At 35.3% G+C, this 15,502-nt stretch overlaps 1 protein-coding gene across 1 annotated transcript; it reads right to left on the bottom strand.

The window, feature by feature from the left end:
- Positions 1 to 7,725: 7,725 nt before the first annotated feature.
- On the bottom strand, positions 7,726 to 14,384 carry LOC140763578 (uncharacterized GPI-anchored protein At1g61900). The gene is made up of 8 exons (XM_073101830.1): positions 14,200 to 14,384; positions 12,931 to 13,119; positions 12,225 to 12,830; positions 11,461 to 11,706; positions 11,215 to 11,226; positions 10,863 to 11,006; positions 8,863 to 8,907; positions 7,726 to 8,402 (listed from the first exon to the last, which is right to left on the bottom strand). Exons 1-8 carry the CDS (start codon positions 14,261 to 14,263, stop codon positions 8,332 to 8,334), a joined length of 1,377 nt encoding a protein of 458 aa, XP_072957931.1. The 5' UTR covers positions 14,264 to 14,384; the 3' UTR covers positions 7,726 to 8,331.
- Positions 14,385 to 15,502: the final 1,118 nt, after the last annotated feature.

Genomic DNA, 15,502 nt, shown 5'->3' with positions numbered 1-15,502 from the left:
CATTTCATTGGTTAGCCTTTATGGTGGCCTTCTCCATTAGTCATTTAGCTCTTGTGATCTACTTTAATAAGTGATAGAGATGTTCCCTAATCTTTGGTCCCCCTTCCATTAGATTATAACCACAGTTTGAAGTTTAGTAGCAGTTGAAGTTTATTAAAAACTAAAAATCTAATGAACTTAATCTTCTAACCATGGTTTTAATTAACATCAGATCTCATTCTCTTCTTCTCCTCCTTTCTTCCTAACCTCCACTGGGAAGTTACATGCAAGAAGGTTGCCATTACTCCAAACAGTCAGTTCATGTACTTGACCTTAAATAGGGAAGACTGATAGTTTGATGACAATGTGACAGACAGACAGACAGACAGAGGCACATCTCTTAGAAGCATGCAGTAGATAAAAGAGATGTTCTACTTCTTAGTACTAGATGCAAAATATTAAATATGTTACATTAACTTGAAGAAGTAATCAAATTGCTTATGTTAGAAGCTAATTAGAAACAAAGCAATAATACTTTTCTTTTGCAATATATATATATATATATATAGGTGGCCAAAGTAAGAATTAAGAGAAGATACTAAAACTAACTCTAAACTTGTCTTAAAACACATCAAAGTTGACTTACCTGAAGCATCATCACATGACTACATCATACATTATTCTTATCACCCAAAATGGGTTTGACTAAGACATCCAAGCACATGATCCAACTCAGTAATGTCTGATACTGCCAAACCCTCCTAGAAAAGAAAAGAAAAGAAAATACATTAATGGGGGTGTTACTAAATTACATATATATAGGTAGAATATTTTCATGTAAGATATTTGGCTGTGCTGTCACATGGCAGGTGTGGGCATGCACTAGGAGAAGGCTTTGTCTTTGTCTTTGGATGCAATAAATAAAGAAGGGGGAACATGAGATAGATGGATGGATCTGTGAAGGGGGACCATGCCACCATCGCCATGGCTATGGGCCTTCCTTCTTCTTCTTCTTCTTCTTCTTCCTCCTCTCGTCTTTTTTTCCTTCTTCTTAAGCTCAGATGGTCCATGGAGGTCGGTCACATGATAAGCAACTGTTTTAGTTGTCACCTCAGGTGGATCCGAAGTTGGAGAGTAATTGCTATCAAGTCTTTTTCTTTAAGAAAAATTTACATATAGCATCCTATGTTTTCATTATTTATAAATTAAATTCTATGATTTAGTGAACACGTGTGCACTGATAAAAATATTTCGTCTAATTAATTTTCTTAAAAAATATAAATTATAAATTATAATTTTATTAAAATATAGGGTGTTATACATAAATTTATCTTTCTTTTATATCTCCTACCCAAAATAATAATTCTATTTGTACAGCAGATTGATACTGCAACATAAGTTATTTTATTTGATGTCTATTGGTTGCAGCTCACATGATAAGTCCAGAAAAGGAAAGGAAAGGAAATTAAATCCTAAACCATGCATGTGATATGGATGTAGGAAGGCCAGAGTAGAGGGCAATTTTATGATTACAAATAAATCGAAGGGTGCATTTGAAGAAAGAGCATCACAAGATGTGTAGTGGATTAGGAGGATATTATACAAAATTAGACCTAGAAATTCGTGTCATCGGGAGGAGGAAAGGAAAGGGTGCATGTTTTGGATGCTAACCTAGTATTTTTTAACTTAATTTACAAGATGGATTAGGATGAGGAAGCATCGTACGTGTTATTAACTAACTAATAAGCTATTACATGTATTGTTTTGAAACTTTTTTCATTCTACACCCTATCTTTGTCGTTATTCTTTGACTCTTTCACGAGCTAGCCTAGCCTAATCGGGTCCAAACATTTTGGGCCCAATCTGAATTGGGCCAGAATTGAGGTTGGTGGTTCTTTTAAGAACAAGGCCGTTCTTCTAATGACCCAATAAATACTGTGAGAAGATTTTTAGGGTTAAATTGCACTTTGGACCAAAATTATTTTGTATTACTATATTTAAGTTGTAACTTATTAGATTTTCCATTCAAAATTATTTACCGGTTTCTTTTCTATCACTAAAAGTCACTGAAGAGAAATTTCTCTTTGACTACATATTAATTTCTAGAAAAACGACTATATATTTTAAGCCATTTTGAATTATTGATCCAAATATAAAGGGAGAAAATATATTTAATCTCTGGTAGTTAGAATAGAAAATTATGGGCTATCAATCTCAATGGGAAAGAAGAATATATATATATATATATATATATATAACTAGGAATATTTCTATCACTATCTAATCTTATTAGGATAAGATTGTCATTGATGGTGCACCAGCATTGAATGAGTCAGGCGAGAGAGAGAGAGAGAGAGAGAGAGAGAGATTAGGAGAAAGTCCCACTTAAAAGGCAAGTGATTAAAAGATTCTATGGAACCAACTCTTTCACACTTCACAGTTTATACGTCTTAGATTGTAATATATATATTGACACCATCTTGATCTGATTAACTTCTATTTTTTTTTAATTTTTCCTTTCTTCTCAGATTCTTATTCGCCTTGTTTTGGTCAAACCATTTCAAAACAATAGTTCGAAAATTTAAGAGTGAAAAGCATCTTGACATGATATAATAAGAGTTTTAAACTTCCCAGTTGGAAAGATGGATAGATTCCTTCTCCTGGTCCTCTCCACATTTGATTAATGCCCGCCATCAAATAGTTAGGTAACCAAGCACATCAATAGTATATTATTCTAAAACTATTGGCTAACTAATATATATATATATATATATACAACAGAGTTTTCGAGTAGTCTTATTTGAGGGTTAACTTTGACTCTTCTTAGAGCTAGACATCTTAAAATGGACGATTGAATGAGATATATTCCTTAATTTTGTCTTCTCTTCTACCTTTGAAATCAGGAAGTCGATACTAGACCTTTAGATATGTGACAATATTTCTATTAGAGAATATTTTTTTACTTTTAGACTGAAAGTGTTTGAATCGTTTTCATTTTAATACATTTAAATTTGATCCGAAAGAACTACGTCCTAAGGATCACTGAGATGGAATGATCGACCTCGAGGGTCATTGAGGTTTAGAACCCAATCACAGAAAGCAATGTGTTGTGAAGTATAACGAGCAAAATTAGTATAGATTGAGTTGTGGAAATCAGTTGCTGATCCGTAAGCTTCTTGTTAACTGTTATAAATTTTACTGATTTGTTTTGATCCAAGTTTGGATTCATGGTTTTTTTTTTACCCAGTTTGGGATTTTTCTACGAATTTTTTTTTCGTGTTTACAATCGTCTTTTTCACGCTTTATTTTCAGCATATTATTATCGATAGCATATGATAAATCACTATCTCCTAGAATGTTTCTTACATTTTTTAATATGTATTATAGTATATCTAAGTATTCACGTAAGATTCAATTTGTTCACGTACATCTAAGCTTATATATTAACTTATAAATAAATATCCAAGACTACTTTTCTATTTTCCAAACTTTGGTGATGCAAAAGTGTGGGGAAATTTTCTCATTGCGTATCAAAGTAATATTCCAGTCATAAGACTCATCATGTACATGAACATATAATCCTAATTCAAGGAATGACTGAATTAATTTGGTCTCCGTAAGCATCAGAGAAAATTTATTGACTGGCTTTGCGAGGAGGAGGAGCTTAATCTTATCAAGCACATTATACAAATTAACTACGAAATTTCTTTACATTATCTTTCTTTTCTTCTTCTTTCTAATGAAAGATTTGCCACGTAAGATTAAGTACGCAGTGAGTCAGCACTTTTACGTCATTTTATCATGCACGTTACTATCTCCATTTGTACATATGCACGTGTTTTAACTTCTTTTTCGTATAAAATTATAGTTAATATTGGAGACCCGTCACCTTATCTTTTAGAAACAAAGTTAATTAAAGCTTGTGCTACTTTATGTCAATTAATTGTATGGCAAAGAGAAAAGATGTCTCACAGTATATGTATGGTACATCTTGGACGCCGCTAATTTTGAAGTAAAGTACTAAAAATGTCCTTGAAGCTAGCTGCTTAGTTTGTATATGATGTGCTTAAGATTCTAATTAACATAATGTCTAGAAGCATATTTTTCCCTCTGACGACCAAGTAGGGGTTGAGCCTTTCTGAGGACTAGGTAATTCTTGAACTTTGACGAGTGTTTATGATGTAATCTTCTAGTCCAAGTGGATTATTCAGACCTCCATCTCATCTCTATCTTTCAAAGCTTTAATTTTTGTTTTCTTTTTTAAAATTTCCTACCATACCATTGCATTCTTGTGTCATTAAGTTAAAATATAAATATAAATATATTCATGCATGAATATCCGATGGCATGTATGTAATGGATAAATTGTTGACCTATTTTTGACCCAATAATGAAACTTATGCATGCAATGCCAAACTCTTTTTGCCAAACTTAGTTAGCATCCAGGCAGCAAAAGGGTGCTACCTACCTTCCCACCAAATCATTTAGTAAGATGTATTCAGCTCTAGTTCCGTAGTGATATTAAACACCTCTGGAGGAAGCTCACAGGAAAATGAAGTAGTAGTGATAGATTCCCAGGAGATGCTATGTTCACATTCAATAAAGATTCCTCATGGCGACTTCTTTCACACCATCAATTCTTTCTATAGTTACTTTAGTTCTAAGTTGTCCTGGAAAGAGATGCAGTTTGGTGTGGTGCTAATAAAAGATCGATGGTGATTACCTTTAAATCTTTTTGCCTAATTTCCACCTGCACGTATACATAAAATATCAACATCAAGAAAAACTTTATATATATATATATATATATATATATATAAATAAAGAGCACTAAAGTAAAAGGCTATTCTATTTTGCATATAGACATAAAGAATTCGTATATAATATTGTACGTATATAGTTGGTAAATGCATAGCACTATAAGCGAAGTCAAATATACTTAGTCCTTTCCTAGACGCTTGGATTTTTCCCATGACCAGGGAGTAGTAGTGTGATTCTGCTAATAAGAGCCGGCGCATATATATATACTTAATACAAAAATAATTAATCACTAGTTATTAGCTTACTAATTTTTTTTTTAAACTTTTATGGTTTATATTTTAACAAAATATTCTAATGGGTATAAGAGGTTGACTTTATTTAATTGAATAGACAATTTATATTTTGAATAACAGATAAGCTTGATAAAATTTAAGTTGGGAGTCTCTACTTGGTTAATAAACAAATATTATTGATATAATTATTTTCTATGAAAAAAAAAGTCTCTTGGTATATATATATATGTATTTTATCTGAGTTCGAAGGCTAGATAAAGAGTCAACCCTTTCTAGATACAAAGACACTTATCGAAAAATTACTCTGTCGAGTTGCTTTTTCAAACCAAGAACTATCAACCGAATCGAGCCGTTAACCCAAATCACCAAACCACCGAACAAATTATTTACAATATTATTTTAGATTAAAGTTAAAACTATGACCTCATTGAATCAGTTAATTTCTCTCGGTATATTTAATTCTAACTTCTCAGCAAAGATTTAATCAAAACGGGTCAAATTTAGTCACAGTACAATCAGCAGAATTTACCTCTCAAAAAAAAAAGGGGGGGAAAAAAAAGAAGAAAATCTTCTAATAAATATATATATATATATATATAGGGTGAGGATTAAATCCCAACCGCATGCTTTATCGACATTAGAACCAGGAGGGTGCAAAGCACGTGACAGACAGACAAGCAATTGGAAACGAAAAGATTCCCTCACAAAAGGGTGCGTTCACACGATCATTTCCCAACTCCCGACTCCCAACCGAAAGATTCCCTCCCCCCAACCCCATTCACACCGCAAACTAGACTCCATTTCTCCTCGTCGGTGGGCGCGAATCCCGACGCCAACCATCCCACGGTCCACGACGCCTTCTCCGGATCTTGACATATCCTCCCTATATAGAGAGAAAATTAATAAAAAAAAGAAAGAAGAGATCAGTGCTGATCTGTTCGTCCAACGTGGTATCAGGATAGCTCTGACCCTTTCTCTTTAAAAGCCTTCTTCCTCCCTCCCTTCTCCCTCTCATCCCCACTATAAATATTCCACCCAACTAATTCACTACATTGGATCTCCAACTCTCTCAACCCATTTCATTCCACCAAGAAGAAGAAAGGAGAAGAAGAAAGGAGAAGCGCATTTAAAAACAAATATATTCATATATACATGGGAAATTGTCTGGATGCCCGAGGGGACGCGACATGGGTCGAGGAAGACTACGACGAGGAGGATTGGTACTCGTCGGAGGACGATCATTACAAGGAGAAGAGGGGAGAGGAGATGGCCCCGATCGAGGTGAAAGTGAGAATCTCCAAGAAGCGATTGGAGGAGCTGATGAGACGAGCCAACGGCAAAGGCTCGCGGATCCAAGAGCTCTTAGCGGATCTCGCTACATCGGGTGTACCGCAGTTTCATCAACATAGGGAACAGCATTGGAAGCCCGTGTTACAAAGTATACCAGAGGTCGCGGAGTAAAGCTTTAACCTGGATTTCTTACGATACTTACGACCACCACCACCACCACGATCCATAATTAATTTTTTCATTTTAATTTACTGTACATATTTGGTTGTTTTTGGATCGATCCTTGTAGCGAGCTCCGTTTCTTCGATCTTTAGTGTAGGTTAGATAAGATGTAGATTAGAAAGGAGAAATTGAGATACAAGGATCCTACCTACTTACTTACTTTGTATGTATCCGTGATTGTGTGTTCATTACATATACACCATAATACTTCTCTCTCTCCCCTTTGCATTTTTGAAAGAAACACGGCAAGACAATACAAAGCATCTAGAAAATAGACACGTATAAGAGGAGCCCATCGCTAGCAGTAGCAACTTTTCAAAGAATATAATTTGCTCGGCCTTAATATTTAGTAAAAAAAGGCCCAGACATCTTTCATTCTTTTTATTATGTTTAAGAATTCACCAATGGTTTCATGAGAATTATTAGGTGCAAGATGCTGTTAATAATGATTGAACGCGGTTGCTAGCTGTTCTTGTGTGATTTTGTACTTTGTTTGATTTGAGGAGTTGAGTTCTTTATCAAAAATAATTAGTACTTCCAAGTTGACCTCGATGTGACATGAAGCGAGTATGAACTGTGCATCAGCAGGAATTAAGCTATAACTATGGCAAGATACTTCATTAGCAACCTTAATGCAATCGCAATATTTCTCTCAGCATGACAAAATAGTGATAAACGTATAATTCGCAGATCACCACCTGGATTACCCAGCTTATTCCAATATATTTCAACTACTTGTAGTTCAATTCCTCAGCACACAGCTTAGCACATTAAATAGGATGGCGTTCAAAGCTGTTTCACATTAACACAAGGTAGGTAGCTGAAAGCCTCACATAATTAATAATGCAAAACTTGTGTGAGTAACTGCACCTATCCCCCTTGATGAACAATTTGTTAGGTGATTAGTCGAATGACTTGTACAAGCTCATTTATACAATTGAAGCTTGTTTATTGGTGCAAGTCGGAGACTATAATAAAGAGCACCAAACTGCCACTGGCATAAGATTAAACAAAGCGAATGATTGCAAGGCTTCTAACATGGACCACTACATATCATTGTATTTTGACAAATACTTGAAATTGAAACTTACATACAATATACATTTGATTTTTCCACAGGGATACATATGCATATCATTGCTATTTGAACTTCCATGTGCAAAGGATTTTTTTCCCCCCCTCAAATAGTGCATGATTCAAGTTGTCACATGTCAGACCACAACTCAACAAAGAAAGTAACAAGGATTACCACAAGGATTATTAGACGCAATTGCTATAGGATATATACTCTCACGTAGTTCGGCTTCAGTTCATCAGCATGGCTTCGCCCACGAGGGCCACAATTAATGAAGCCTTAACAGTACAATAGCATGAAAGCATATGTGTCTGTAGTACAGAGAAATTGAGAAATGAGAAGATTATGATACATGGCCGAGATATACATTTGCTCATAAACACTGAGAATTCCAACTGAGAAAAAAATATCCCTAAATAATACACCTTTTCTGAAATTCTGCCATACCTTTTCTCTATACATATGCCTTATTATATAGCTTACAAGAATCTTGCCAGATAGATGTAGCTGTAAAGGTTTGAATAAATAACCTATCGCATGAGGAAGTAGTTCATCTAGCATAATCGCGTGATTTGAAACATTCTGCTGCCAGTGAGGACCAACATAATCCAAACATACCTCTCCATCACCAGTTCAAGGACTTGAAGATCATACAGTTGGTGGCAGCACCCATGCACAAATATTATAATGATAACAGGGGATGAACCAGTTCTAGAGTAGTAGTTCAAGAAACATAAACAAAGGAATAAACAGCAGATGCTTCACACCAATTTTGTTAGCACCTGGAAAAGCAGATACAGTGAATTTGGTTAATTTCTTTGTTCGATGAGCAAAGTAGAATAGCATACTGCTCAGCACTGATCACTTTCATTTTATTTCTCTTGGTTTTGACAATAAAATAAATTTCCAGTAAGTGTATTTCTTTAGAACATTTTGAAATTAGTCATGAGAATGTCTCACAAACAAGATAGGAGCCAAATTACAACTGAAAAGAAGGCAACCTTACTTTACTGCCAACTAGCTGCGAGTACATTATTGAGAAGAATAACCAACAATGTGTTTTCCTTGTCATTCAAAATTTTACTTTTCAGTTTTCTCATATTCTTATATACATTGAAAATGTAGTATGCTAATCCAGAGTAGCAGAGGATGATAATGCATGAGTTCTTTTACTGAGACAAATGAGAGAAGGATTACAGTTTGTGAAAGAAAAGTGTTCAACAATAACAATTATCAAATTACCATTTTGTGCAGGTGTTGCAGATGGAAGTGCTGGAAAATTAACAGCTGCAAGAAATAAAGATGTATCATCGCTAACAGTGAGAAAGGCAACTATAATGAAGAGAAAAGATAATACAGTAATACTAAAGCAAGATAACCACCAGCACAAAGGATTACATAATTATGAAAATAGAACTAATTGAGAATACACATGGATTGGTCATATACACAAATGGGCTGTTGAAGATAGAAAGAGCTGACCAAAAAATTTCTGGAAAATATTGCATTCAAAAACAAAATACAGAAATTCATATTCAAATAGCACAGTACATAATTTAAATAATGCAACAATAATTGGATATTTCATTAAAGGACAAGAAAATCAGTAGGAATACTACTCAACATGTAGGTCATATGAAAAGAGGTTCATAAAATCGTTGGACAAGCAGTTATATTCTAATGGGCGAGATATAATCATTTTATTTCTTTTTGTAACTTAATTCTTTTAGGATCCTATATTGGGATATGCAGGTAAGACAAAAAAAAATTAAAAAATATATAGTATTTGAAAATGAAAGTGGGATTCTACATGAGAAGTTACAGGTTACTTTGTCATAGCATGCAGATCATGTCAACGAAACTGACCTAAAGTCTTTAGCTAATTGAGATGAGATGTTTTTAACTTATTATGTATTTCTTCCATATTTAAGGAAAAGATAGATCAAAAACACCATATCGAACATGTTGTCTTATATCCTCTTCTTTCTTAAACATTAATACTTTGTTCTTTCAACTTTTGCCATCCTGTTCTAGGTTTTTGTGATTCTTCTGTTTTATATTCTTACATAAATATCTGAAAATATTAAGGTGAAATGTGTTGGGAAGCTTCTTGGTGTCTCAGAGTGAGTTGTGTACCTATCTTGAGGAATGGGACGAGGGAATAAGGTGGGGGATTGAGAAAATGGTTATTTTTGAGTGATCATTTGGTCTCTATTGAAGCTTACGCAGTGGGATCGGGCTGCCGAAAAAATTAGAGACCATCACACCACTCACCGTTCAGCCCTCTCTTACCCCTCAAATTTAATTTAAGTCTAATGTGTTAAAATAGAAATACCTAATTTTTGGGTGTTGCGGTGTCGTCGGCGAATCGCGTTGGCTTGCGGCTTCAGGTTGCTCCCGTTCTATCACCAGAAGCTTTACATCGTTGACCTCTTGTCATAAGCATTCTCCTTTGAAGCCCTCTACCATCGGTCACCATGGCCAATTTACCCTCTTCTCGTTCGAGTTGTCAAGGCTGCGGGGAAGGCATTGGCGCGATCGACAAACTATCGGAGACAGAGATCACCAGCGATCTCTCCCTTTTCTCTCTCTTTTCTTTTCTCCCTCATTGTTCTCATCAAAGAGGAAGAAAAGGTTGGGCTCAGGTTGAACTCAAGCCAATTTTTCTTACTTTCGGGTTCGAGTTTAGGTTTTAGACAGAAGGATCCGACCTGACCCATGTTATTAAGTTGTCTGCAGGTTAATCCGCATCCAAGTCCTTTATTGATATTGGGTTTGGGCCTTGGCCCAGCCCAATTATTAGAAATATATAGGTTGCAACTCAACCGCAGCCCAGCCCAACCCTTTCGGGCTTAAATTAGCCCATTTAGTCATTTAATTAGTTTTAAATTTAAAAATTATGATATGGATTAAACTAAAGTTTTTTATTTAATTATTATTAAAAGTGATGATTTTTAGCATGCAAACTAAAGATTTCAGTTGCTTTATCTAGACTCAAGTAAATGAGTTCACTCATATATTTATTTCTCTTGTATTTCATGTTTTTTATTAAACCACATATTTCTCTGCGTGCAAAGTAAATATTATATTTTTGTGTACATGGCCAATCATGATTTCGATTTCGGATCATTAAATTGACAGCAAAGGAAAAAACTGAATATATATAATAGTGAACTAACTTATAGAAGCAAAAGAAAAATGAGTACAGAAGTTTTAAAAAACAATGTAAGTTGTTGACGTACACTTATTGCAAGAAGATGACGGTGCTTGAGATGACGAAGGCCAAGGGGCTGCAATATTGTCATTCAGATCACAAGTAAAACTAATCCCAGAGGAAGGGTCAAATGTGGCATCTGATGGCATACTCGGTAGAAGGCATCCAGATTCTGGAGCAAAATATTAAAAAATAAACATTTGCATTACAATATGATTCAAGAAACATAATCATTTTAAACATAATAATTTTAAGTTTGGATCAAAAAAGGGGTGGCAAGATACATGCACCAACCAACTTCATGATTTCATTTGGAACAAGGTAAAATATGATGCTATGTATAAATAAATAAGCAAGAAAGTTTTAACAACTAAGCGTACCTTGAGATCCAACTGGTTGACAGTTCGTTCAATCAGCCACAACCACACAAAAAAAGAAGACCAAAAAAGAAATATATCAATAGATTAATTTGGTAATCCAAGGATGCTTGACAATACAGATAGAAAAGCAAAGAAAAAAAGTTCTTGTATGGCCCTGTGTCCCTGTCTTCACCATTTCCACACTAAAATACTATGCAATGGAATATTAGTTTTGATTCTAATTGCGAATGTATTAACATGACTAACCTTGGAGAGAAAAATCCTTGAGAGTTACTTGACACAAGCTATAGATGTTTGTGCTGACATTCATATTTTGTAACTTCATACCAAGCAATGCAGCACAATCTAAAGCTTGTAGATTAGTGATGAAACTCTGCTTTTGCAAGTGAGATACATAACTGTCCATAGCTTTGCAGCATGAAGTGTGGTTCTTGATTATTCTCCCACAATTTTCTGCAACTTTACTGGTGTTTGGAAAAACTAGTGGACAAACTGCAAATTGGAAAAACAATTAATGCCACAGATTCGTATCTTAAATATACTGGAACAATACTCAAATGTATCAGTGCACATCAAGGACAATCCAAAGTGTCCAAATATGCATCAATTGGAACATACACAGTAAAATCGCTCAGGTATGAAAATGGACGCAAAGTAGAGAACTGTATACATCTAAAAACTGAGTTAAACTTCAGAGCAGTACAGTTTTAACACTGCAATCTATATCCTATGGAAATGTAGAAGGTCGAATACAACTGAAGAAAGAAATATCCGTGCGCTATATGTGCATATTGAGACAAATGGCAGAAGAGCATAGTGAAGAACATAACATGTCTAATAAGACATTTGTAAGGTGTTGTTTTCTTATTAGACATACCAGTATAGTTTGCATTTGAGTAACATCATTGTAGTCTATGATAAAATGATAGAATCTGTGACAAAATTTAAAGAGCTAATCAAACTAGCAGATGCAGATTTAGTCGACAGGAGAATGGTCTTTGTGAGGCTACCTCCATTGACTTTGCAGTTGGATAGCTGCCTTAGTACTTTCTTTGAAGATAATGGATTGAGTCTACTGGATAACCACCTAAGGACAATGTTTCTGCAACTGTCAATTTTAGATGGGTGCTCACTCATGGTATTAGTGATATCCAAGCTTGTCAAACTACCATCTCTCAAAGCAATCTTCCTTGCAGCTTCATTTATAGCATTCTGACATATTTGGCTACAACATTCATTCACTGGATCCACTTTCCCACATGCAGCCAGGAGTTTTGATGAGTCAATAACACTTTCAAATTGATTGATATCATTTACTGGGCAAGAACCTTTTGTGAGGTTTGAAAGGTGAATGGAGCATATATTTTGAAGGTCGTCATTGGCACCCTGACTTGCTAATAGCTGTTGAACATCTGATAGGCAGTATTTTGCATGATAAGAATCCAAGGCAAGCAACCCTGTGTCTTTGCTTGATTGCCCAATCAGTATCGTTAGAGTAGCATGAAGCTGGGGGCAGCAAATTACGTTTGCTAAGAGAGGGGCAAAAGAAGCCAAACAATCAACAGCAGTTGTGCTTAACAGACTGTCAACAGCACTGAAATTTAATGAACATCGCCCTACAAAAAAATAAAAAAAAGTCATACTGAGTACAGTCTATGCATCTTTATCAGCAATTTAAACAGCTTTCCAGATGTTGTAACTCTGAGCTTGTAAAACCTGATAACTTTGGTGTGCTGTTGTTGAAAAATGGTGTCAGTGGTGAAGGCGCAAGAAGAGGAATGAGTGGTTGGGGGGAACTATTTGGAGAAGCATTGGCTGGAAGAAAGCTATCCTTTTTTACCACGGAATCCATCTGATAGCTTTGAACAACTATGCTATCCAATTTGTAGAAGACATCTTGTAAACCTGAATGGCAAGTATAATATATCACGATAAAAAGTTGTCAAGCCTTCAGAGTGTGCCACAACTATGTGAGGTATAGAAATAGAAACTAAGGGACGAATTTGTTTCCGATAAGCAACTAGTATCAAAGATAAATTTCTTGAAGAAAACAATGAGAACGTCTCCTCTACACTGTACTGGGATAGAAAACGCCAACAGTTTTAGAAGACTAGAAACAGGAAGATTGCATTCAAAAGAAAATTTTGCCCTGAGATCCACCATTTATTTGCTGGGAGACATCAGTAAGTAAATCTTCTTTGTAAGTATCACCTTTGTCCACCAAACTCCCAACTATAATCATGTCATAGAACTGCACAGGATTGAAAGAACTCTATCTGATGTAATATAAAATAAAAATGGGGTATGTTTCTATTTCATCACCAAGAAGTCTTGTTTTATTTCTCCCCAGGCAGATAGGAAGTTGGCACTGGTCGCATACAAATTAATATGTTCTCCCTTCACATCAAGCCTCATAGCTAAGTGAGTACGTTTCCTACGTACAGTCTTGGTAATTTGTCGCCACAAAACATAAAACAACTCATTCTCTATTTTATTATCGTCAATGTTTACATGGTTTAACCACCAATCTATGTGATTCCACAAATGTACAAAAGAATTTCGTCAGCAATCTACTTTAGACGGCAGCTATTAATTTCTCTAATCAGGCAACATGCAACTCTCTAAACCCTAAGACATACAAAACCAACTCCACCATACCAATAACCACATCAAAATTGCATCTTTTTAGCCAAATCGATACGAAAATCGTACAGACATCAAAATTTCCAAACCATCGGGTCAACCGAAGCAAGAATTCAAAAGGTAAAGCAATTAAATCCCTATTCACCACCAAGACTCGCAAAGAACACCACGGCAAAACAAAAGGCAACCAACACCACAATGCCGATCGAAATCCCCGCAACTCATCTATCAAAAACCACAAAATTACCCAGATCAAACACCCAAACGGAGTAGATCTCCACATCCGACCAAGAAGAAACCACGACAACCCATCAAGGAGATCAAGCTCAAGAGAAAACTCACATAAGAACAACAGGAGGCCACCGATAAGCCTCGGGGGAGGAGGAAACATCGCCGGGCTTCCCATTCGCTTCCCTTCCCTCCTTCCTTTCTTTTCCCCCCGCCTCGAGTTTGCTGAGAAGGAGGAGGCTGTGATGGTAGTGGTGATGGGAGTGAGCTTACCGCTCTAAAGTGGGAGCTGGAGACAGGCTTTACAGTGAAAGCATTAATAGCAGCATATTTATGACGGCGGTTATTTGACACAACTGCTAAGTCATGTGATAATGTCACTCCCCCCACTTGACTCTTTCCTCACCAACCCAAGCTCAAGTGCATTTAAGTAGTACTGTAGAGTCTGTCGTAGTACATTGCCTTAACTTAATGTGTGTGACTTTATCACCTAATCTATAGTGTGTATACTATAATTTGGTTTTTACCAAACTAAATTACTTCCTGTATTTACGATAATAACCAATCGTTAGGCAGTTGGGCCCATTTAATAATGAGCCCCAAAATTATTACATATGGCCCAATAAGAGGGTGAGCCATAACACTTGTTGCTATGGGCCAATCTCTCTTTCTTTTTATGATGTTCTTATCTTAGGTAACTAAAATTTACACGGAAAGAATAGACTTAATTACACTTTGCTTTTACTTACTTTAACTATCTATTACTTCACTCTTCTATACTATTAAAGCGTATAAATATTCTGTTAGACTTTTAAAATGTTACATCCACTTAGACGTCGTTGACGAAAACTTTGAATTTACCTTTCTATCCCTTTATAGTAAGAAAGAAATATTAGAAGTTTTAGATAGAAATATAAATTTACCCATCAATCATTTACTACCACCAACCCTCTCTCCAAGAGAGAAACCCATATTTTTCCCGTTCTCGTCGCATTTTTTTATCTTTCTCTTTCTCCTCTTCTTTCTTTTTAATCCGTACAGAATTTCTCTTAAATCCTTTCCACTTAAAAGATGTAAAGAGATAAACTAAAATTTATGACATAAAGGACTAGTGTTATTCTCGTGTCGACAAGAAGATAAAAGGCGTTTTTGCTTTGAATATTTAACTGAAAATGAATAAAGTGACAAAAGTACGATGCCCTCGTGACTTTTGTATCATGAAACCCCTCTTATATTCCGGATGAAATTTAAACCATGATATCTATGGTAGGCTGGATCTAAACTATAGTTACTTTAATTTATCTGTGCGATTAATTTTTCGTTTATTTTTTTTATAGAAAGAATTGAAAACTTAATCAAATCAAACTCTCCTTTATAAAAATAAATTTAAAATTGCCCTAAAAGTTATTCCAGTCCA

The sequence above is a fragment of the Typha angustifolia genome, chromosome 7 (assembly GCF_048772165.1).
Source record: "Typha angustifolia cultivar Huaian chromosome 7, ASM4877216v1, whole genome shotgun sequence".
NCBI classification, from domain to species: domain Eukaryota; kingdom Viridiplantae; phylum Streptophyta; class Magnoliopsida; order Poales; family Typhaceae; genus Typha; species Typha angustifolia.
The sequence above is the reverse complement of the archived record's forward strand: the minus strand, read 5'-3'. Positions and strand labels throughout refer to the sequence as shown.

Bases quoted from the DNA above. Each gene is read 5' to 3' on its own strand.
- LOC140763578 (XM_073101830.1), bottom strand. From the start codon at position 14,263: ATGGGAAGCCCGGCGATGTTTCCTCCTCCCCCGAGGCTTATCGGTGGC. The intron at 12,831-12,930 runs GTTTTACAAGCT...ATTTTTTTGTAG, and splicing joins CAGCACACCAAAGTTATCAG to GGCGATGTTCATTAAATTTC. The intron at 8,403-8,862 runs GTAATTTGATAA...CTGCTTTTCCAG, and splicing joins TGCAACACCTGCACAAAATG to GTGCTAACAAAATTGGTGTG.